General features: G+C 35.7%; 1 protein-coding gene across 2 annotated transcripts in view; it reads right to left on the reverse strand.

The window, feature by feature from the left end:
• c11.1 (maestro heat like repeat family protein c11.1) overlaps nucleotides 1–24479 on the reverse strand; it is a 763927-nt gene that overhangs the window by 600082 nt on the left and 139366 nt on the right. For both annotated transcript variants that reach the window (XM_090407949.1, XM_090407950.1), the window contains exon 9: nucleotides 4081–4173. In XM_090407949.1, coding sequence (XP_090264075.1) covers nucleotides 4081–4173 — 93 coding nt within the window. The remainder of the gene's footprint in view (nucleotides 1–4080; nucleotides 4174–24479) is intronic.

Genomic DNA, 24479 nt, shown 5'->3' on the forward strand with positions numbered 1-24479 from the left:
CTGTTAATGTAAGTATTTTGTTTTTTTAATTAAAATATTTTATTTGTGATGAAATATATCATAGAGAATAAGTAAATTTGCAGAATAACAATTTTTTACTAAGCATCTTCACCTTGTTGTTCATACCAAAAATAATTTCTTTCTTTCTTAATCTTCTTCTACCTTTTACGGTGTCGAGGTTTTTTTATTTTTTTGTATTCTTACAACCACAATCATCTTGAAGATAAGGTGGTTGGCCCTATGCCCAGTGTGTCCTATGTTTGTAGATGCATGTGTTCACATTAACTGTCTGTTCTGAGGGATGAAAAACCGAAGTTTCCAGGTGGGAAAAAAAAACCCTACTTCCATATGAGACCGGCTAACTTACCTTTTATCAAAAGAGACCAGATAAAGGTTCCTCATGTCACTGATGCGAATCAAATCCAGGTCTTTCTAACCAAAATGCTTCATCTTGACGACTGAGCTATAAAGGCTCACCAAAAATAATGCCATGGACAATTCCAGTGAAGTTTAATGTCAATTTTCTTTGCTGCTTACTGCACTTAACAGTTTTCAGAGTAATTATTCCAGACATCCAGAATATCTATGTTACCCATTTCATGTGAGATCTTTGTTATCCAGAAAATTCACTGAAAACAATTTATTGAATGACAGTTTAATGAAAGGCAATTTATCGAAAGAAAAAAAAAAACGAATAAACCATAAATCGAAAGACAGTTCATCGAACAACAGTTAATCGAAAAAGCACTTAATAAAAAGGCAGTTTCTCGAAAAAGAAATTCATTTAATGGCAACTGATCGAAAACACAATTTATCGAAATGCAATCTGTCGAAAACATACAATTAATTGAAAAATCCACAATTCACCAAAACTACAAATCATTGAATGCACAGTTCATTGAAAAATGAATGACAAGACGTGAAGTGTATTTATCAAAAAGAACTGCAGTTTTTATTAGATTAACTTGAGATGTACTTGAAGCTTAGCACGTGTTTGGTAATTTTTTTTTTTTTTTTTTTGGAGAGATATTCCTTTCAGTCAGTATGTGTGTTCCGTGTATTTTATGTGTTTTACACAATCTTAATTAAAGGCACCTATTACTAATATTACTACTAATTATTATTATTAGTAATAGTAGTAATAATAACGGTTATTGTTATTATTCCCCTCATCATCCTCTCTTATCAATCTAAGGGTTGGTGGGATAGCAATGCTCCATTACTAGGGAATAATCATAGAACAACATGATTTCCTACTGTCTTTCTTGTTCGATAAATGTTTCCTGTCTGTAAATAAGTGTGTTCATGGGACTGGTTTCTCTGTTTCTTGAAGGAAAATCCCTGCCATTTTATGTGTGCCGAGTTTCGATTAAGTGTGTGCAGTCATTGATATGTGATTGGACACTTTCTGAAAAAAAAGTGCCCACAACAAAAAAAAAAACAATGGAATGCTCTAACAAATCCTCATAACAAAAAATGCACAGCTTCCAACCCTTCCTGAAATCAACAATTGCTGAAAAACAGGAGTTTCTGGATATAGTAGGAAAACCCTACTATCTCCGTACCTCACCTTCTGTTATGGAACACTGCTCACACATTTGGGGTCATGCGCCCAAAGTCTCTAACATTGCTTAATGCTATACAGATGATATCGTCCAATTAACTGACAATCGTACCATATACTATCACTATGCAACCTACACCAAACAACTCTATAATGATTCACTCACATTATAACCTCACATCTGATGAAATCACCATCCTGAATAAGGGACTCAACTTCGCAATATCCTCAAAATACGTACCAAACAAAAACATCATCATCAAAATCCAAGCCAAACTAGAAACAGACCCCCAACAAAGAAATATTCCAGAAAACAAACACCATCCTAAATAGCAAAATAAAAGTAAAATAAAAGAATTCAAATATAATGATTGCAAAAGCAAACAAAGGTGATGCAGTAGTCATCATAAACCAAACAAAGTCATCATAAACCAAACTAGGTTACCACAACAAAATAACTGCTATTTAAATGACCAAACATTTACCAAAAAGTCCTAAATGACCCCAAACTCATATTCTATGCATTAGAGAACAACATGCATCACCACTTTACAAGCGTCCCTTAACGACTTCAGCCATACTAAAATTCACCATAGAAACAGAACATGATAAATGCATCAATTTCCTAAACCTGACATTAGTTAGAACAAACAACAAAAGAGCCACAAAAATATTCCACAAACCCATACATATCGGAACCTACCTCCACTTCAACTCTCTCAATAAGGATAGTATAATTCAATAAGAATGGTATCTGAGATACCATCCTTATTCTACTAATAAATCAATCATCCTAGCAGAGTTTATAAATGCTTACAAGTTTTCAACTACACGTAATTATCTCAACACAGAAATAAAGAAGTTAACATAGATTTTTCAAAAATGAAATTACCCAACACAGATAATAATTATGCCAACAAAATGGCATAAACCGTCAAAACAATCCAACAACCAAAACAAACTTCCTAACACAAAAAATCATCACTGCCATACATCCAGAACACATACAAAACCTACAAATACATTTTCAACCACACCGACTATAAGCTGGTGTTCACCATGAACCAAAAATTGGAAACACTTAAGTCTACAAAATCTCACAATACAAAGAAATATTAGAACACCACAATGTAGTTTACAAATTTCCTTGGCAAAAAGATTGTGATGTCACCTACGCAGGTTCTACTATCAGATCTTTATGGGCAAGACTACGAAAACAAGGAAGTGTTCTTGTAGTCTTTCCCATCCCAATTCCAGAACATTTAAACAATAAAAAAAACACAACCACCAAAAGAAAAACAGAATACAAAATACAGGAAAAACAGAAATAGCAGTCCATGGCCTTGAACAGAAACGTACCCCAAAAATCGACAAGGCCATAATAATAGATATACAAGAAAATGAAACAATGCTTAGAATATCAGAAACGGTAGCCATAAAATGTGACAAAAACTCAATAATCATCCACCTGCCCTACATAATCTCTGAGAGTTGGAAACTCCATAACATAAAAATTAGGTCACAACTCTGACCAATAAGAAATAATACAGATACACCAAGGACAAAAACACCAAGCCTTAGACATAGCCTCCACTTCCCCTACATTCTCCGAAGAAGAACTGTCGAAACGGCTCACATCCCATTACTCCCATCCTCCTATCTTATCCCATCATATCCTTTCCCTTCCCTAAAAATTTCTATTTTCACCTCCCCTCCCTCCCAAAGTATTCTCTGCCCACCTTTAATAATAAAAAAAAACGGATTTTTCAAAAAGTTCACATACCCCTTGCCTCACCAATAATTCTCCCACATCTCTCTACCCCCACATTTTCCAACCCTCCTTTCAATCATACTTCCTTCCTTTAACAGCAAATAAATGTATATTTAACAGCAAATAAATGTATATAAAAAATGTTGCTGGCTGTCTTCTGAATAAGAAGACAGGCAGCAACATCCTACAAAGGTATGTCCAAATTATTCTTCCTACATATTCTTCATATATCTGTCTATATAAAACATCAGTAATGCCCTAAAATTTGAGTAAAAATCCAATGACACTATAAAAAAAGGGGCACTCCTAAACAAAAATAGGCTAAATAGCCATTGAAATAATATTTTCTTAGAGGAGTAACATGGGAATTTTACCAGACATAATACCTATTCATTAAATTACCTTTTTGATGAATTGACATTCGTTAAATTGTTTTTTGATGAATAGTTTATTCAATGAATTGCTTTTTTGATGAATTGACATTTGATTAACTGTTTTCGGTGAATTTTCATGGAACAAGATTATTTTTACTGTACTCTTTCTTCCACTTCTAAACTTCCCAACAACCGCTAGAACATTTACCAACTTTATGGTACGTGTCTGCTGTATTCTTACCAAAATGCAACTACCTAATATGTGAAGTGGATAAGAAGACTTCAACATTTATAGTTAAATAAGTACACCATTAATAATTACTTAATCAAGAAAAATCTGAAATTCAAATTAATTTAAGAATAATGCTTACATGTGGAAACAGGGTACCAAGTATGTTATCTAACTGCATCTCAAGAGCCAAACTCTGATTTAAGACTGCTGCATTTAATACCATAAACAATCCCTTTGGGAAGGGAGAGGGAAGAGAAAAAATAACTTATGTTAATTGATGAAATATTTATTTTAAAATAAAACTTCACTATAAGTAAATAAAATTAAAACAAACTCATACAGCAATCTCTTAGAAAGTGATGAATACATTATCATTATTATTATCCTTATTATATAGCATCTTCATGTAGTCCAATGACTAAAGCCCACACCAACCATTATTCACCCAATACTTGTCATAGTTATCCATGAGCTCATTCACTGCAACAGCACTTACAAAACTCTGGGAATCCATTCCACTCATTCAACTTCTAAGCAAAAAAAGTCTAGTCCTCATACTTTGCTGTGCGCACACATACATGGGATAATTCTTAAATCACTACATGCTTGTCATGTATCGAAAAATTTCTTCTACATCAATCCCATAAAATCCTTGAGTAGTTTATGTGTTTCTAATATATCCCCTCTTTTCTGCCTATTAACCAAATTTTGTAACTCACAAATCATCAATCTATCTTTAAAAAAAATCTCTCTTTAGACCAGTCAATACCTTGTCACTCACTTAAAGATCATCTCCACCACCTTCTGCATCTCCAAAAAAATCCAGATGACCAATGCAAATAGAACAGTCCAGAAGTGGCCACTGAAAATATAACTGTACTGACGAATAATAACTTCATTTTCTCTGAAAGAGTTCTTCAATATTCAAGTGATCCTAATTTAAAATCTAAACTCCTGTAAGTTTTGGTCAAGTTGAACTAACCTTAACAAAAAATCCTTCACCTTATTCTGGCTGCCTCTAGCATAATTATCATTATTACTTTGCTAACCTCCATGGAGTCAACACTCATCGTGGGATGAGTGTTGACTCCATGTCTATCATAATGAGCTTTGAAGTTATTTACACTACCTGCACTCAAAATGCACTCAGGTAATGCATTCCACTCACTAACAATTTGCCACATAAAAAATCAACTCTTCACACCCTTCTTCGCCACATCTTTATACAACTTCCACACGTGGTCTCTCATTCTTTCCACCTGCGCATCCACTCATTTTATAATTTCTTCTGTATTAATCTGAAAGAGACCTTCAAGATAGTTAAGGGACCCTATCATATCTCATATTTTCCTCCTATACACCATCTGTAATCCACATTCTCTCAAATGCTTTTCATAACCTACAAAGACTTTGGTTATCAGTTATAACTTTGGTTATAATTGATAACTTTTGGTGATAACTTTGGTTATCAATTATCTGATATCCCTTTGGTAATTCATCTTTGGACCCTCTCTAGTGTTTGCACATCAGTTCATATGTAGTCTGATCAATGCATTATATAGAGGCACCACACCTCCTCATCCCTACATGTCATATACTTTTTATCATAGCAGAAATAGAATATGCATCATTGTAACAAGTGTGATGTGCCCTCGGACGTTCAGTCCACTGTCTACCATCACTCCAACATCCTGAATTTCGTCCAGTGCCTGAAGTATAGCACCACCAATACAGTATGTAGCCTTATATCTCTGTATCCAAAAGTGTAAGGCCTTGTATTTATTAATATTAAAATCCCACTCATTTGTCCAAGCTAAAAGTCTATTCAAATCTTCCTCTAGAAAATTAATAACAGCACTACTCCTGATAATTTTACCTAACTTTGCATCATTAGCAAAGACTTGAAGATCCCCAGTGAAAGTTATATCATTAACAAGTCACTAAATTTAACAAACGTGAACCACAGTAGTAGGTTTTTTATTATGAAAATATTTCGCTCTAAGTATCTTAGGACATCATTAGTACAGTAGAACAATACTAGGAATGACACAAAGGATAAAGCACGTACGTACAATGAAATCCAAATTGCGTGCAGTGGAGTGTTGTGGCTTGAACTTAAATTAAATTTAAATTAAATTACAATTAAGTTATTTTTACACAATTTTGTATGACAATTTCCCATACTTTAGGGATGGCAAGAACATCATTGCAGTTTAGATTTGGTCTGTGAAGTAGGGCTTCAGCACTTTCTTTATATAAGTGTTCATATTTATATGAAGATCTGTGTAGGCGTTTTGTCTTTTCCCAGTGGATCTTGTGGTTTGGGTTTTCAACTCCGTGTTGAGTGAGGTGTGATTTTTGCGATTTGATGAGGCGGATATGGTCTTGATGTTCCGAAATGCGTTTAAAAACTGATCTGCCTGTCTGTTCATAATAAGAGAGTTTACAGAAGCATGCAACCTTGTATACACCAGGTAGTAGCATAGGTGAAAGTTTGTCTTTAGGCAAAGGTAACAAGTTGTGGATCCGGTTGATGGGTTTGTAGGTGGTAGCAAGATTGAATTTCTTCATAATTTTCGAGAGCCGTTCACAGATGCCTTTGATATAAGGTATGAGAATCCTATGGGCATGTTCTTGTCTAGGTTGATGTGTGGAGAAAGTTGCTGATGATTTTTTGAGTTGTTTTGAGATTATATCCATTTAGAGTGGCTGAGTTTTTGATTATTTCCAATTCTTGTTTTAGAGAATCCTCGGAGGAGCAAAATCTGTGCGCTCTGGTTACCAATGATTTAATGATGCCAAATTTTTGAGAGGGATGATGAGCAGAAGTATGGTGAATGTAGCGACCTGAAAATGTCGGCTTGCGATAGACAGAGGTGGAGATGGAACCGTCTTCTATTCTTTGGATGTGTAAATCCAGAAAGGGGATGCCCAGTGGGGATTCTTTTCCTAATGTAAATTTGATGCGTGGCTGAAGAAGGTTGATTTTATCTAAAAACTGAAGTAGCTCTTGTTCGGAATGACTCCAGACTGCGAAGATATCAACATATCGAAGCCAGAGTTTTGGTTTAGGTTTAAACGCGAGAATTTTTTCTTCAAGATGTTCTATAAACAGGTCTGCCAAGTTGGGTAACAAGGGGGACCCCATTGCTGTTATTTTTCTTTTCCATGTGAAGTAACCGGAAGTGATAACAAATTTGAAAAGTTCAACAATATCAGACGGAAATTTTTGATTTAACAGTTCTCCAGTTTCTTTATGGGGGATATTGGTGATGAGAGAGATGATGTCGAAGATAATTAGCATGTCAGTTTTCAGCAGTTGAAAGTCTTTTATTTTGGCGTGAGATTCTGTGGAATTTTTTATTGAAGAGGTTGAATGGCCTATGTGGGGACAGAGAAGGTTGGATAAGAATTTTGATAACTTGTAAGTCGTGCTGCTAATTGAATCAACGACAGGTCTGTGTGGGACGTTGTTCTTGTGAAGCTTGGGTAAATGATATATTCTCGGAGGTCTAGCATATTATGTCTTGAGTTTTTTTGAAGTTTCTTCATTTAACGACTTTGTTTCATCGAGTAACTTGTTCAGTTTCTTCGGCTGTCTTTTTGTGGGATCATAGTTGAGTTTTGCATAAGTATTTCGGTCTAGGAGTAATAGATTCATTTTTCGGTCATATGAAACAGTATCAAGAACCACTGTGGTATTTCCTTTTTCGACTCTGGTGATGATTATGTTTTTATTATGTTTTAAGGAAGTAAGAGCCTTCAATTCTGAATGTGGAATGTTTAAGACTGAAGGTTTGGCATCGAAAATTATTTTTGCTATTTCAAAACGAAGTTTGTTGGCTTAAATACTGGGAAGGTGGCTGATGTTTCTTTCAATGTTGTGTATGAAATCTAGATATGGGAAATGTTTAGGGGGAATGGCAAACTTATAGCCTCTTGCTAGAACGTTTAATTCATCTTCTATTAGTGGACGGTTAGATAACTTAACCACCCATTTTTCGGTCGGTAATTTATTGATATTTTTCTTAGATCGATTTAACAGGTAATCGATGTAACCAGAGCGCACAGATTTTGCTCCTCCGAGGATTCTCTAAAACAAGAATTGGAAATAATCAAAAACACAGCCACTCTAAATGGATACAATCTCAAAACAACTCAAAAAATTATCAGCAACTTCTCCACACACATCAACCTAGACAAGAACAAGCCCATAAGATTTCCATACCTTATATCAAAGGCATCTCCGAACGGCTCTCGAAAATTATTAAGAAATTCAATCTTGCTGCCACCTACAAACCCATCAACCAGATCCACAACTTTTACCTTTGCCTAAAGACAAACTTTCACCTATGCTACTACTTGGTGTATACGAGGTTCCATGCTTCTGTGAACTCTCTTATTATGGACAGACAGGCAGATCAGTTTTTAAACGCATTTCGGAACATCAAGACCATATCCGCCTCATCAAACCGCAAAAATCACGCCTCGCTCAACAGGGAGTTGAAAACCCAAACCACAAGATCCACTGGGAAAAGACAAAACTCCTACACAGATCTTCATATAAATATGAACGCTTATATAAAGAAAGTGCTGAAGCAAACCAAATCTAAACCGCAATGATGTTCGTGCCATCCCTAAAGTATGGGAAATTGTCATACAAAATTGTGTAAAAATAACTTAACTGTAATTTAATTTTAATTTAATTAATTTTATTCAATTTAAGTTCAGGCCGCAACACGCCACTGCACGCAATTTGGATTCCATTGTACGTACGCGCCCTATCCTTTGTGTCATTCCTAGTATTGTTCTTCTGTACTGATGATGTCCTAAGATACCTAGGACGAAATATTTACGTAATAAAAAACCTACTACTGTCGTTCAAGTGTGTTAAATTTAGTCATGAATTCTCCACAGGTTTCTCTATATAATCAAATTAACAAGTAAGTTTAACAGCAGGGACCCAAGAAGCACATCACTGGTCACCTTCCTTTTCTGAGACACAGCTCCATCAGACACAATTTGCTCGAATCGTTCAGAGAGTCAATCTCCAGTCCATCTAATCTAGGAGTTCTCAACCTGGTTGTGGTCACAGGTGCATTCGAGATGGGGAAGAGTAACAGGCACCAATATTTTTTTCTATGAAAATTTATACTTGTTTATATTAAAAGATAACAATTAATTAACTATGAAAGTAGGATATGTACACATGTAACATTTATTACTCTTGAAGAGCAGTTCTCAACCCTATGGCTGCAGGCACAAATGTGCCTGCGGGCATAGGGTTGAGAACTGCTCATCTAACCAATATACTATATATTCCTATCCTCTGCAGCTTGTGCATCAACTTATTATGTGGTAATCTATCAAATGCAAAGTCCAAGAATATCACTGCATATGCTTCTCCCTTATCCAACACATTCATCACCTTATCATAAAACATGCAACATTGCTAAAACAAGATCTGCCCTTCAGAAAACCATGCTGATCATCATAGAGAATCTTATGTCCATCAACCCAATCCTGTATTCTATTTCTAACCAATTTTTCCAATACTGATCACAACTGAAGATATATAAACTGGTCTATAATTGCAAACTTCTGTTCTCAAACCATACTTGTGAAGAGATATTAATTTGACTTCGTTCTACTCCTTACGGAACTTTCTCACTGTAAGACTCATTAAATAAACAGGAAAAGCTAGAATAACTTTTTTGCATGTTCTTTAAAAATAAGAACATGTATGTCACCTATTTCCACAGCCTTATCAACATCTAACCCAAAAAAACACTTGATAAAACACTTGATTCTTTCACCTTTAATTCTCCTAATTCTTGTCTCCCTTCTACATGTTGCACATCATCATCCACACCACTATGATATACACTGGTGAAGTGTTCATTAAATATTACACTATATCATTTGCTATGGTTACTCTGCTACCATAACTATCCACCGGTGTCAACCTGCCAAAATTATTTTTGCTCTTACTTGCCACATAGCAGAAAAAATTCCCTTCGATTAGCAGCCAATCTTCTCTCATGTTCTACTTTTTTCTTTCTGGCCTGCACTTTATATTTTTCATGCACGTGTTCACTGCAAACTGTCTTCTACTTCCTTTATAAAAACTTTTGTAATATTGCTTGCTTGATTTCACCATTCATCCAACTCTATTTATTCGCTTAACTTTTGGTATGCAGTTATGTACGTTATGTACTACTTGTGTTAGATACTGCCTTATCATTTCCCATGCACTGTCAACATCTTCTCCACACAATTCATCAACCCAATGTATAGATGCTAGTTGACTATAGAGCTTCTGATAACCACCCGCCTCATAATTCAACATATAGACCTTCTTGATAACTTTATCTTGTTTGACTACCATCTAAACAATACCTCATCATCACTTTCACCAACAGGTGGCATTGTTGATACCTCAGTCACCACCACATCCTGTGAGGATTTTTTTTTTCCCATTTTAGACAAATTAGGACTCTACAGCCATGTTAGAAATAATTATTTTAATTTCTCGACATTTCGCCCTTCATATTAAGTTCATCATCTGGAGTATACACATATATATATAGAGAGAGACAAGCTCTACTCGTTCTACTGGCGTTGATCAAATCATTGTCTCTTTAGCATACTGTGTGAAATGTAACATAGCTTGTCTCTCTTTCTCTCTCTCTATATATATATGTGTGTGTGTACTCCAGATGATGACCTTAATATGAAGGTCGAAATGTCAGGAAATTAAAATTATTTCTAATATAGAGTCCATAATTTGTTTAAAAGGTATGCTGATCACTGTGTAATCAGCATACACAGTGATCAGCATACCTGGAGCTGATCACTGTGTAATCAGCTCCTGACTGATTTTCATTTATATTCTTATCATCCCTATCATTTTGTACTGCATCACTTTGCTCTGCTATAATCACTTCCTCACTTTTGTATCCATCCTTCCCCAACCCACTTCTCAACCTCTCTCTGACTCTAAGTAGTACTAATTTTGTAGGAACCCTGTGTGCTCTTAGTAAACAACAATTGCTCCAAATGACCAACACCATTCAAATGCATTCCATCAGCTTTGAACTATTCTAACTTCCATTCGAATTCATTCCATACATTCAGAGCATGAACACTCTCCACATGACACAATTCAGCCATCTTGTCATTCAATATCATTGCTCTCCTCCTCAGTTCACTACTGTTGTATCTGGGCAATAAACTAACCACTTTCCCAATGACAAAATTATTCTTCACTTCCTGCACCAACTTCAATTCCTTTTCGGCATTCTTTGTCTCACTATTCAAATAATTTGTGCCCACCATTAACATTAATTCTGATGCCTGTTCCTTCCATCCTTCTATGCAAAGTATCTGATATTCATTTTATTGTACCACCTGTAAAACATGTCTTGTGCACTTTGTTTATCACAACATCTTTAATGGTTGGAGTCACCATATAAAGTAACCCTATCATCTATAGATACTGAAGTAAAGTATACATACATAAATATGTGTATGAATACATAAGTATACAAAATATTGTAATATCGTGCCAATCAGTCCACAGTACTACTATGCATCTTGTACTTAGTTTGTGAACTTGAGACCTGCATACTTTTGACATTTTTTGACAATTCTCCCACTCATTTGCCTCAAGGATGTCTGCAGATACATTCTCTTGTATCCTACCTAATAGATTTTTCCTTGATTTTGAACTTCCACACACACCTAAATCCATTCATATAATCCATCAGTCATATATAAATCCCTCTGTTCATCAAATTCTTTCAATACATCTACGAACTGCACACCATTCATTCTGCACAACCTACATTGACTTGTTTATAACGATTATGTTTCATTAGCTCATACTACTACTAGAGCAGCATCAAACTTACAAATCTTTCTCATTTTTTTTTACTTCTTCCTGTAACTCTTTCATATTATTATTATTATTATTATACAACCACCTCCATGGAGTCCAAAGACTCAATGCAAGAGACCTAATCTATCCATGCAATCTATCATACCTCTCCTTGAACCTATTAACAGACAAAGAACTCACAACTGACTCTGGCAACCCATTCCATTCATTCACAACTCTCTAACCACACCTTTATTCAACTTCCAGGGATGACCACTTGTTCTGGTACCTGTAGCCAAATTCTAAAACATTTCTCCTGCATCAATCCTATAAAACCCTTTAACAACCTAAATGTTTCTTTCATATCCCCCTCTTTTTTGCCTATCAACCAACTTCTACAATCCACAGACCTTCAAATCTATCCTCATAGGAAACATTCTACAGGCCACTCACCTCTTGGTCATTTGCCTCAGAATCATCTCCACTGCTTCCTCATCTCCAAGAAACCCAAGGACTTGAGCCAGTAATCAAGATGTGGGCATATCAAGGCCTTATAAAGAGGAATAACAACTTCCTTTTCTCTACTCGTTAATGTGTTCTTCAAGCCAAATAATCTTATGGGCTACCTTAGCAACATGTCCTCTAAACTCTCTCTCTCACTGTCTACCACCGCCCCTAAATCTCTAGCTTCATCTAATTCCTGGAGTACTGATTCTAAAAATAGTCTCTCAGACCAATAGCAACTTTATGTAGTAAAGATGGCTTCATATGCTTCTCTGTACTCATATGCTTCTCTCATATCAAAAAGTATAGTGAATGTTAGAATTCAAGAAAGTTTGTTAATCTAAACACAAATATAAGTTAATCTCCTTTAAAGTAGTCTCCTTGGCTTACTCCACTTGTAGCAACATTCCAGCCACTTTTTGAAAAAGTTCTAAAAGTGATCTTTCTTTAGTTCTTTTAGGAGCACTGTCTGGCTGCTTCAATTTCTTGTATTGATGCAAAATGCTTTCTCTTCTTCATCAATTTTAACTCTGAAAAGAGCCAGAAGTCAGAGGGTACTATATCAGATGAATACCGTGGATGCAGTTCATGACACATGCTGATTCTAAAAATAGTCTCTCAGACCAATAGCAACTTTATGTAGTAAAGATACCCTCCTCCATTTAATCCTGGATCCAGGACATGGTCTGCCAGTTCTTAAAGGCAGATGCTAACTTATCTATCTACCAGTCTGTCCAAAGAAGGCTACTAAACTGCAGGTACAAGAACTTTATACACTCTAAGATGAAGTTAAATCCTCAGAAGAATAAAGATGAAAGTGGCTAGCTGAACTAGTGGTATGAAAGTGCATTGGAGATTATATTTGTGAAGAACTTTATGAATAAAAGGGATGGGTAGACACCAAACCCTACAAACTGGTAGGTTGGTTATTCATAATAGTGAAACATGAAGGAATAACCAACAACATCTAAGTGTATGTATACATTTATAAATATTACACACAAAGAAGCTACTGCATGCCACTCAGCTTGCCTCCTTCAAAAGATTTCAGGACACCACTACCATCCTTAACTGTTCAATATTCAGAAAAAAGTTCCAGTCAGCAAAGGCCAAAAGCATTTACATGTGAACAAGCTTAGCATTAATCCAATAACAGATTGGCAGCAATTGTGTCAAGCTTGCAAAAATCAATACTACCATCACTGCATTACAGGAAGAGCTGTCTGAAATCCTAAATCCAGAACTGAGGTTAGTCATCTCAAAGTGTAGTGACTAAAGCATTTGTAAAAGGAAAGAACCAACATTTCTTTAATTCACACAAGGAAATAAGAAATGTTTATTTAAAGCCATATACTACAATCCCTCGATTAATGTGTTTTTTAAAATGGGCATATTATTCGAAAATGCACTAATCAAATATAATAACCTAAGGGATAACCTATAGAAAAAGTATAATTCATTCCTGATATTTCTTTTTTGACTCTTAATTATTTTGATAAAAGAATTAGAGTATGTTCCTTGGCCTAGTTAAAGGAAAACCATGAAGCTGAAGATATGTATTATTCTACTTCTTAACAAAAAATTGAGCTAATGTAGTTTGGCAGGCATTCTGTTTCTTTTTTTCATACAACTGACAGTATGGTCCTATTGCCCTCTTCTACTCTTCTGCAAATTTTATTGCTTCTCTCTTCATCAGGGTTAGCCTCTAAGCATTGCTGCTTAAAAACTTCGATTGTACGAAAAATATTTTCAAACTGTTTCCACGAAATCTCTTTTATCTGACTGTCGGGGTTAAATTTTCTTCATATTCTTCAAGATCTTCCTGCTGCGCATCTAAATTTAGCAGGTCGGAATCACTCAATTCCTCAGGATCAGATTTAATTAACTCTTGGATGTTATTGTCAATCTCATCAAAACCCAGTTCATGCCTGATGTTGGCAATTTCCTCAATAACATTATCCATTTCATTTGAAAAAATCATTTCCACAATGTGGAAAAATGCGTTTCCAAATGGCTCGCATATTGCTAGTAGTAATTTCATTTGACTTTGCAACTTTATAACCAGGTTGAGATTTCTCTGATTTGGTCAGAAGAGGCTTGGAAGGCATTTGCTTTCAAAAAAGGCCGGTTTCATAGACATTAAATATTTGTTGGTCACAACAGTCCCCCCACCCACCTTTTCCACAATTTTCTTCAAAATCTGTGGATAATTTGCAGCTGCCACCTTATCTGTACTTAGCTTTGCCTGTAATTAGAACATTATGTAGGCTATTTCTCTTTTTGAAATGCTCAAACCACCCAGCACTAGCATGGAATTCTTCTTCTTTTCCATCATTCATAGCTCTTTCTTCTAAAGCTGCAAAGAGACTTGATGCTTTTGATTTAATAAGGTTAGTGCTTAGTGGGATCCATTTTTGGTTACGATCTTCGATCCATATAGACAGAAGTCTCTCTAATTCAATCATTATAATACTGTGATTTCAAGTGGTCTACATGCATGATGAACTAGAAGCAACCTTACCTTTCTCTTTGTATTCACCAACTTTGTTTAAAATTGCTCTTATCGTTGATTCACCCATTTTGATTAAGAATTATAGACATGTAAACACAAGATTTGGCAAATATTTGCCAAATATTTCAGTCTGAAAATAACAGACTATCTTCAGTGGCAACATAGGAACAATTTTTAACAAGGTGGAATACACAATTGATCATTCAAAAGTAGAATGAGCCACGTGTTGTTACACTGCTAAGTATTAAAGACAGGAAAAATTTCATCAGATTGATGATTAAACTATAGGTACTGATTCACAATTTCATGTAATAATCTTAATTTATAAGTTGGATTTCTGCTCAGGACATGGACTGGTTATTACTAACACCATGTTCCAACATAAAAATGTGCACAAATTCACATGGAGAGAAGAGGCAAGGAATAAGAAAAGTCTCATTGACTATGTTATTGTTGATAGTGATGTCTTCTCCCTGGTGAGGGACACCAGAGTGTACAGAGGATTTGAAATTGGAAGTGATCACTATTTAGTCTTGAGCAGGATAAAATTGAATTTCATATTGAAAAGAATAACATGTAAGAAAGTTTTAAAGGGAATAAAAGTTGAGCAGCTCTCAGATGTGAACTGTAGACTAAAATACAGAAAGATTATTGAAAAGAAAATGAAAGAGTTTGAGAACAGGAATCAAACCTTGGAGATTCAGTGGCAAACTCTGAAGAAAACATTGATTGATTCTGCCAGAGAGGCATGTGGTGAGGTTGTGTGCGAGGATAAAAAAATCAGAACTCCCTGGTGGACAAAGGAAGTTAAAGAGGCAGTGAAGGAAAAGAAGAAAGCATATCAAAAGTTCCTGGCAAATAAGTCAGCTTTTACTCTTACAGAATACAGAGACAAATGTAAGAAAGCTAAACAGTGTGTAAAACTAGCTAAACAAAAGTCATGGGAGGACTTTGGCAAGAATATAGAAAATAAATATCAAGAAGGTGGCAAAATATTCTGGAGGTTGTTGAAGAAGCTTAGGAATGGAGGAAAGAGTGCTGTAAAAGGAGTTAGAGATGATAAAGGTGACATGAAAACAGGAGAAAAACATATCCTTGAAGTATGGAGTAATTACTTTGAAAAACTGCTAAATGAAACAAGCAGTGATCACAGCACAGTGATAAAAAACACTGACCAGGCATGCAGTCAGGAATACATATCCATACTTGAAGTAGAAAATGCCATCAAAGGCTTGAAATGTGGAAAGGCAGCAGGAGTATATGATATTCGACCAGAAATGCTGAAGTATGGTGGTATAAAAGTCTTACAGTGGCTGCTCTGCATAGTTAAGAAAGTCTGGACAGAGGGACGAATTCCCGATGATTGGAGTAGAGCTCTCATAGTACCCATATATAAAAAGGGAAATAAAACTGAATGTGAGAATTACAGAGGTATTTCACTACTAAGTGTTCCTGGCAAGATCTATGCAAGTATACTTGAGAAACGGTTATGAAGAATTGTAGAAGAAAAACTTGGTGAAGAACAAGCTGGGTTCAGGCCAAATAGAGGCTGTCAGGTTCAGATCTTCACTTTACGACAAATAGTTGAGAAAGCATGGGAATATAACAAAGATCTGTATTTAAGTTTTGTCGATTTGGAAAAGGCATATGACAAGGTGCCAAGAGAGAAGCTATTCAATACGCTGCAGTTATATCAATGGGGAATTATATCAAGCAATACTTAGTCTTTATTTGAGTTGTAAGTCAGCAGTTAGAATTGAAGGAAGTACAGGAAGATGATTTAATGTTAAATCTGGTGTGAGAAAAGGATGTTCATTATCCCCTCTGTTATTCATTATCTATATGGATCACATTACGAAGGAAAGTGGTATTAAACCGGATATCAAAATTGGAGATGTTAATGTCAGCTCTTTGCTTCATGCAGATGATGTTATACTTCTAAATAAATCCGCTACAAGTCTGCAAGATTCTCTGACTAAATTGAATAGCTGTTGTAATAGATATGGTATGAAGGTCAGCAATAAAAAGACAAAGACAATGAAAATAGGCAGAATCATTGAAAATGTCAACTGTGTTGTGAATGGAGAACCTATGGAACAAGTAAAACATTTCAGTTACTTAGGCACGATTTTTACTGAAGATGGTAAATTAAATATAGAAATAGACAACAGAATCAGCAAAGCTTGTATGGTGGGAAGTCAATTGAATAAATTCATATGGAATAAGAGAGAAATTAGTTGGAACACTAAATTAGCTGTATACAAGACAGTGTTCAAACCAGTTTTAACTTATGGATCTGAGAGCTGGGTCAGAAGTAAAACACTTGACCAAAGACTAGAGACCACAGATATGAGAGTCCTGAGAAAGATTAGAGGCATGAGCAGATGGCATCAATGGCAATATCATATTAAAAATGAGGATATTAGGAAAGAACTTGACATTGTCAGCATCCAGGAATGCGTTAGCAGAGCTAATCTCAGGTGGTATAGTCACTTAAATAGAATGGGAGAGGAAAGATTAGCAAAACAAGTGTTCTCTGCCAGGTTGGCAGGAAAACGACCCAGAGGAAGACCAAGATATAGGTGGATTCATACAGTACAAAGTGCCTTAGACGATAGAAATATAAGATCTGATAATGTTGGAGTCTTGACAAGTAACAGACTGATTTGGAGGAAAATTGTAGATAGGAAGTTAGTAATGATGTAAATTTTTCATGTAGTACTGTCATATCCTGTACACCCCTTGAGGGTACATGTCAGGAATTTGATGATGATGACTAATGTAGGAATTACAAGTCAATTTAAAAAATAAAAATAAATTAATGTGTTATCCTAATTAATCTATTTAAAGAAAGTGCTGAGGCCTTACTTCAATGCCCAAATTTGAATTGAAATTACTATTTCCTTATCAAAAATATCGGAAAGTTTAATCAGGATAACACATTAATTTTTTATTTTTATTTAATTTTTTTAAATCGAGACTTGTAATTCCTACATTAGTCGAGTGTTATTTATAAATTAAGACTATTACAAGAAATTGTGAATTAATACATCATCATCAAATTCCTGCCATGTACCCTTGAGGGTACATGGCAGGAATTTGATGATGTACAGGATATGATAGTACTACATGAAAAATTTACATCATTACTAACTTCCTATCTACAATTTTGCTCCAAATCAGTCTGTGAATTGTCAAGACTCCAACATTATCAGATCTTATATTTCTATCGTCTAAGACACTTTGTACCGTATCAATCCACCTATATCTTGGTCTTCCTCTGGGTCGTTTTCCTGACAAACTGGCAGAGAACACTTGCTTTGCTAATCTTTCTTCTCCCATTCTGTTTAAGTGACCATACTACCTAAGATTAGCTATACTAATGCATTCCTGGCTGCTGACAATGTCAAGTTCTTTCCTAATATCCTCGTTTTTAATGATATTGCCATTGATGCCATCTGTTCATGCCTCTAATCTTTCTCAAGACTCTCATATCTGCAGTCTCTAGTCTTTGGTCAAGTGTTTTACTTCTGACCCAGCTCTCAGATCCATAAGTTAAAACTGGTTTGAACACTGTCTTGTATACAGCTAATTTAGTGTTCCGACTAATTTCTCTCTTATTCCATATGAATTTATTCAATTGACTTCCCACCATACCAGCTTTGCTGATTCTGTTGTCTATTTCTATATTTAATTTACCATCTTCAGTAAAAATCGTGCCTAAGTAGCTGAAATGTTTTACTTGTTCCACAGGTTCTCCATTCACAACGCAGTTGACATTTTCAATGATTCTGCATATTTTCATTGTCTTTGTCTTTTTATTGCTGACCTTCGTACCATATCTATTACAACAGTTGTTCAATTTAGTCAGAGAATCTTGCAGACTTGTAGCGGATTTATTTAGAAGCATAACATCGTCTGCATAAAGCAAAGAGCTGATATTAACATCGTCTGCATAAAGCAAAGAGCTCACATTAACATCTCCTACATTATTTCATTTTCATTTATATTCTTATCATCCCTATCATTTTGTACTGAATCACTGGAGTGTTGCAGTACAAAATGCAATGGACTGTTTTTTACCACTGTGCTATCACTGCTTGTTTCATTTAGCAATTTTTCGAAGTAATTACTCCATACGCCGAGGATATCTTTTTCTCCTGTTCTCATGTCACTTTTATCATTTCTAATTCCTTTTACAGCATTCTTTCCTCCATTGATATCATGTTTAATACCACTTTCCTTCATAATGTGATCCATATAGATAATGAATAACAGAGGGGATAATGTACATCCTTGTCTCACACCAGATTTAACATTAAACCATCTTCCTGTACTTCCTTCAATTCTAACTGCTGACTTACAACTCAATTAAAGACTAAGTATTGCTTCATATAATGTCCTACTGACACCATATAACTGTAGCGTATTGAATAGTTTCTCTCCTGGCACCTTGTCATATGCCTTTTCCAAATCGACAAAACTTAAATACAGATCTGTTATATTCCCATGATTTCTTCGCTATTTGTCGTAAAGTGAAGATCTGATCCTGACAGCCTCTATTCGACCTGAATCCAGCTTGTTCATCACCAAGCTTTTTTTCTTCTGATTTCTTCAACTTTTTCTCAAGCATACTTGCATATATATCTTACCAGGAACACTCAGTAGGGATATACCTCTGTAATTCTCACATTGTTTTATTTCCCATTTCATATATGGGTACTATGAGAGATCTACTAAAACCATCAGGAATTCGTCCCTCTGTCCAGGCATTCTGAACTATGCAGTGCAGCCACTGTAAGACTTTTATATCACCATACTTCAGCATTTCTGGTCGAATATCATCTACTCCTGCTGCCTTTCCACATTTCAAGCCTTTGATTGCTTTTTCTACTTCAAGTATGGATATGTATTCCTGACTGCATGCCTGGTCAGTGTTTTTTACCACTATGCTATCACTGCTTGTTTCATTTAGCAGTTTATCAAAGTAATTACTCCATACGTCAGGGATATCTTTTTCTCCTGCTCTCATGTCACTTTTATCATCTCTAATTCCTTTTACAGCATTCTTTCCTCCATTTCTGAGCTTCTTCAACAACCGCCAGAATATTTTGCCACCTTCTTGATATTTATTTTCTATGTTCTTGCAAAAGTCCTACCATGACTTTTGTTTAGCTAGTTTTACACAGTGTTTAGCTTTCTTACATTTGTTTCTGTATTCTCTAAGACCACAAGCTGACTTATTTGCCTTCTTCTGATATGCTTTCTTCTTTTCCTTCACTGCCTCTTTTACTTCCCGTGTCCACCATGAAGTTCTGACTTTTCTATCCTTGCAGACAACCTCAACCACATGCCTCTCTGGCTGAATCAATCAGGGTTTTCTTCAAAGTTTGCCACTGAATCTCCAAGGTTTGATTCCTGTTCTCAATCTCCTTCATTTTTTCTTCAATAATCTTTGTGTATTTTAGTCTACAGTTCACATCTGAGAGCTGCTCAACTTTAATTCGCTTTAAAACTTTCTTACATGTTACTCTTTTCAATATGAAATTCAATTTTATCCTGCTCAAGACTAAATAATGATCACTTCCAATTGCAAATCCTCTGTACACTCTGGTGTCCTGCACCAAGGAGGAAACATCACTATCAACAATAACATAGTCAATGAGACTTTTCTTATTCCTTGCCTCTTCTCTCCATGTGAATTTGTACACATTTTTATGTTGGAACATGGTGTTAGTAATAACCAATCCATGTCCTGAGCAGAAATCCAACAGATATTTGCCATTATTATTAGCTTTGCTCTTTTCTCCTAATTTTCCCAAAATATTTTTGTATGTCTGACAATCATTTCCTACTCTGTTTTTTAGATCCCCAACAAGGAACAACTTTTCCTTTTTCATTGTGTCAGTTGCTTTTTCTAAAGCCTCAAAAAATTCCTACACTTCTACCTTAGTAGAACCTTCTGTGGGACCATAGGCACAAATAAGTCTCATTGTCCAATTCTCACATTTGCCCACATTACTCTACTTGAGACTGCCTGCCATTCAAGAAGATTAGCCTCGTATTTTGAGTTGAATACTATGGCTACTCCTTCTTTTCATCGATTGTCATTGCCTGAATATAACGTTTTGTATTTGTTGCTCAGAAAGATCTCACCAGTTTTTGTCTTTTTTGTTTCAGTCACCCCTATTATGTCAACCTGGTACTTATCTAATTCCTCAGCTAGCTCCATTTCTTTGCCATTCAGGCTTCTTATGTTGATAGTACCGATCGTTAAGTCTGGTGATGTTGAGTTTGGGGTGTGTTTCCAGATTTGTTCCAGTAGATGACTTTTCGCTGTTCGCCCTGGCTCCCTGGCGAAAACAATGGGGGCCTTGTTTAACCGGGCAATGCCCCAGTTGGCATGAAACTCTATCATGTTGTACCATCATTTGAAATTTTGGTTTAAGCCAGTAAGAATACAATTTGGTCGGCTAAATCCCAAATTGCCAGCCCATCCTCGTTCATTCAGTATCCAGGAAGATAGCCAACAGGATGCACGATGAGAAGGTGAGGATTGGACATTAAGTCAGAAGCCCTGGTCAGTTCTCCGCATTCCTTTAAAGGCTATGTGGAGGTCTCCTCTCAGTTATACAGATTTGTCCCTTAAGCACCCTTGTAACCACCATCAATAGTCTAGCTACATTACAGAAGTGATACATTTGCTATTTGGCCTCATGACCAAGACACATTAGATAATATGAACAAATGGGCAGTGCTCACGTCTTAAGTAGTGCAAGCTAAGGTAACTTCAATGCTGGGAACTGTATTCTCATAAGCTCTTTGATCAAAATTTTAAAACTTTCGGAGTTTCTACATATATATTTGGCTTTGAAATAATGTTGGATCTTTAATATGCAATATTTCTATATAATTTACTTTGCTGAAATGAAGCTATGTTGCTCTTTCTTTTGATAATTACTATTACACACATGGACTGGTAATTCACTTATGAAAATCATGACTATCTGACATCACATTTCTTTAGTATAAAATGAGAGCTTTTGCTCTCTTAAGGTTTCTGCCTGGTCTCTGAAGAGAACCAACAAGTACAAAACAGTTGGATCTTTAATATCTACTATTTCTAATTTCTTCATTGAAATGAAGCCACATAGCTCTTTCTTTTGATAAGCACATCTGACCAACCAACATCCAAAAATACTTCCTGAAAGAAAAAGTAACAACTGTCTCCTCTTTTTAGACATATCAGTCGACAATGAGCAGAGAAAATTAAAAGCTTAGATATGAAGCACAGTAGCAGCAAAGACTGGCTCTTGCTCAAAAAATTATCTGGTGACCCCACAACAGCAGCAACTGAAGTCAATGCAAACCAAATTGCAACTCAGCTATCTCTGAATGGTAAACCAAGTACTGAAGGAAAAATACTTAAAGATTATATTAAAAAAGTTAGGGATTCATAAAATAATCTCTTCGAAGCACCATTTACTAAAGAGGAACTAGAAAATGCCCTAAAGCCTTAAAACCAAGAAAAAGCTGTAGGTACAGATGATATCAGAAATGAGATACTAAGGAATCTGGGAGAACAAGAGAGTGGTTGTTAGAATTTTTCAACTTTGGTTGGAAATTTGCTAAAATACCCAGCATATGGAGGCAAACTAAAGTAATACCTCTCCTGAAATAGGAGTAAACCTGCTGATGATCCTTAGAGTTACAGGCCTATAGCTCTCCTATGCTCAACACTGAAGCTGTATGAGAGGTTAATCTTGAACAGACTAAGTCCAAAAATAGAGAAAGTGCTGATAAAAGAACAGGCAGGATTTAGACCAGGACGATCATGCACTGGACAAGTATTAAACTTAACACTGTTTATTGAGAATGGCTTTGAAAGGGTGTTAGCAACATGAGCTGTATTTATAGATTTGAAAGCAGCATATGACAAACTAAATCTCAGAAAGCTTATAGTCAAAATTTACAGCATGACAAACAGCTATCAGTTAGTGGAGATATTTAGGTCACTGCTATACAAAGTTTTTTAACTTGGGTATATTATGTATTCAAGATACCAAGTAATTTTATATAAACTTGGTTTTCAATCCTATTTCCCCAAGTAAGCAAACAGACAAGTCAAGTTTGCACCCACACATAGTGCAAGTCCAAGGCAACTCTTGGTAGTGCCAGTCAAGGCAACTTGTGGTAAAGGTGGGTAAAGCTCTGATCACTTTCCTTAGTATTTTTCCCTTAATGTAAAGCATATCCCATTGTGGAGATGTATGATGCTAAACATTAAAAGCAATCGTCACTACCCATACCAGTTTCGACCTTTAATGAGGTCTCATCAGTGGGAGCCAGACCTGAAAATGCTAAGGTTGAAGTAATGCAGAGCTCAAGTTTGCACCTGCACTAAGTGCAGGTGCAAACTTGAGTTTGTCTGTTTGCTTACTTGGGGAAATTGGATTAAAAACCAAGTTCATATAAAATTACTTGGTATCGTTAATACTTAAGTCACTGCTATTCAGCAGGAGATTCTTTGTTGATTTTCAACATTGGTCAATTATCCAAATCCAACTTACCTAGGTGTTACACTACATAGGACCTTAAATTATAAGCGACACATAGAGAAGACACCAGCTAAAACTCAAACACATAATAATATTCTGTGCCAATTAACGTCATCTGGGTAGGGTGCACGTCCACAAGTACTTTACACCTCTGCACTGGCACTTTGCTTTTCGACAGCCGAATATACTAGCCCTGCTTGGGAAAGATCATCACATGTCAAAATGATTGACAAAGGTTCTTAATGAAACATGTCAGCATATTACCGGCTTTAAGCCTACAAAAATTGACCATCTATACTCACTGTCTAGTATTGCACCTCCTTATCAGTAGGACTACACAGAGTAGATATGAGCAGAAACAACAACTAAATGATGAACGGCACCCTTTGTATGGACATGTTGCAGTACATAGGATGCTAATATCAAGAGAAAGTTTTATTCACTCAGTGGAACTATTGGTTGATTCCATAAAAGCTACAAGGTCAACAATGTGGCAAGAACATTCTCCAGAGGAGAATGTTCTGATCTGAACTTAAACGAATCTCTTCCTTCCAGCTTACATCTAGATTGGCAAAGATGGAAGACACTGAATAGACTTCGTTCTGGAATGGGCAGATCAAAGCAGAATATGACCAGATGGGGTTACACAATGACAGCTGCTCATGTGGTGAAACACAAACCATGGAACATCTTCTGCAATGCTGCCTAATAGACATTAATAATATATGTACTCAAGAAGATTTAATGCAGTGTAATGAAACAGCTTTAAAGTATATTAGTCACAGGATGAGTGAAATTTGACATTTTATGTTTTTGCATAATATTTTATGCAAGAGGCATTTTTCTCTTTTAACCCCCCCCAGATTTGTCAAAAATGAAATATGGTGTGGAATTTAGGTGAAGAATCAACTCCAGCTTCCTATTTCAACTGGTCATGCTTTAAGATTTGCCTGAACACTCATTAGCCTGGTGATCAACTATCATGCATGTATACTACTGCCAAAAGCACTGAAAATAAAACCAACGAGTCCTTAGAATTGGTAGATACAGTGGATCAAAAAATTATCGGCATCAGTGAACCTGGC

Source organism: Typopeltis vanoorti, chromosome 18 (genome assembly GCF_054136105.1).
Source record: "Typopeltis vanoorti isolate ZY-2024b chromosome 18, IOZ_Tvanoo_1.0, whole genome shotgun sequence".
NCBI classification, from domain to species: Eukaryota; Metazoa; Arthropoda; class Arachnida; order Uropygi; family Thelyphonidae; genus Typopeltis; species Typopeltis vanoorti.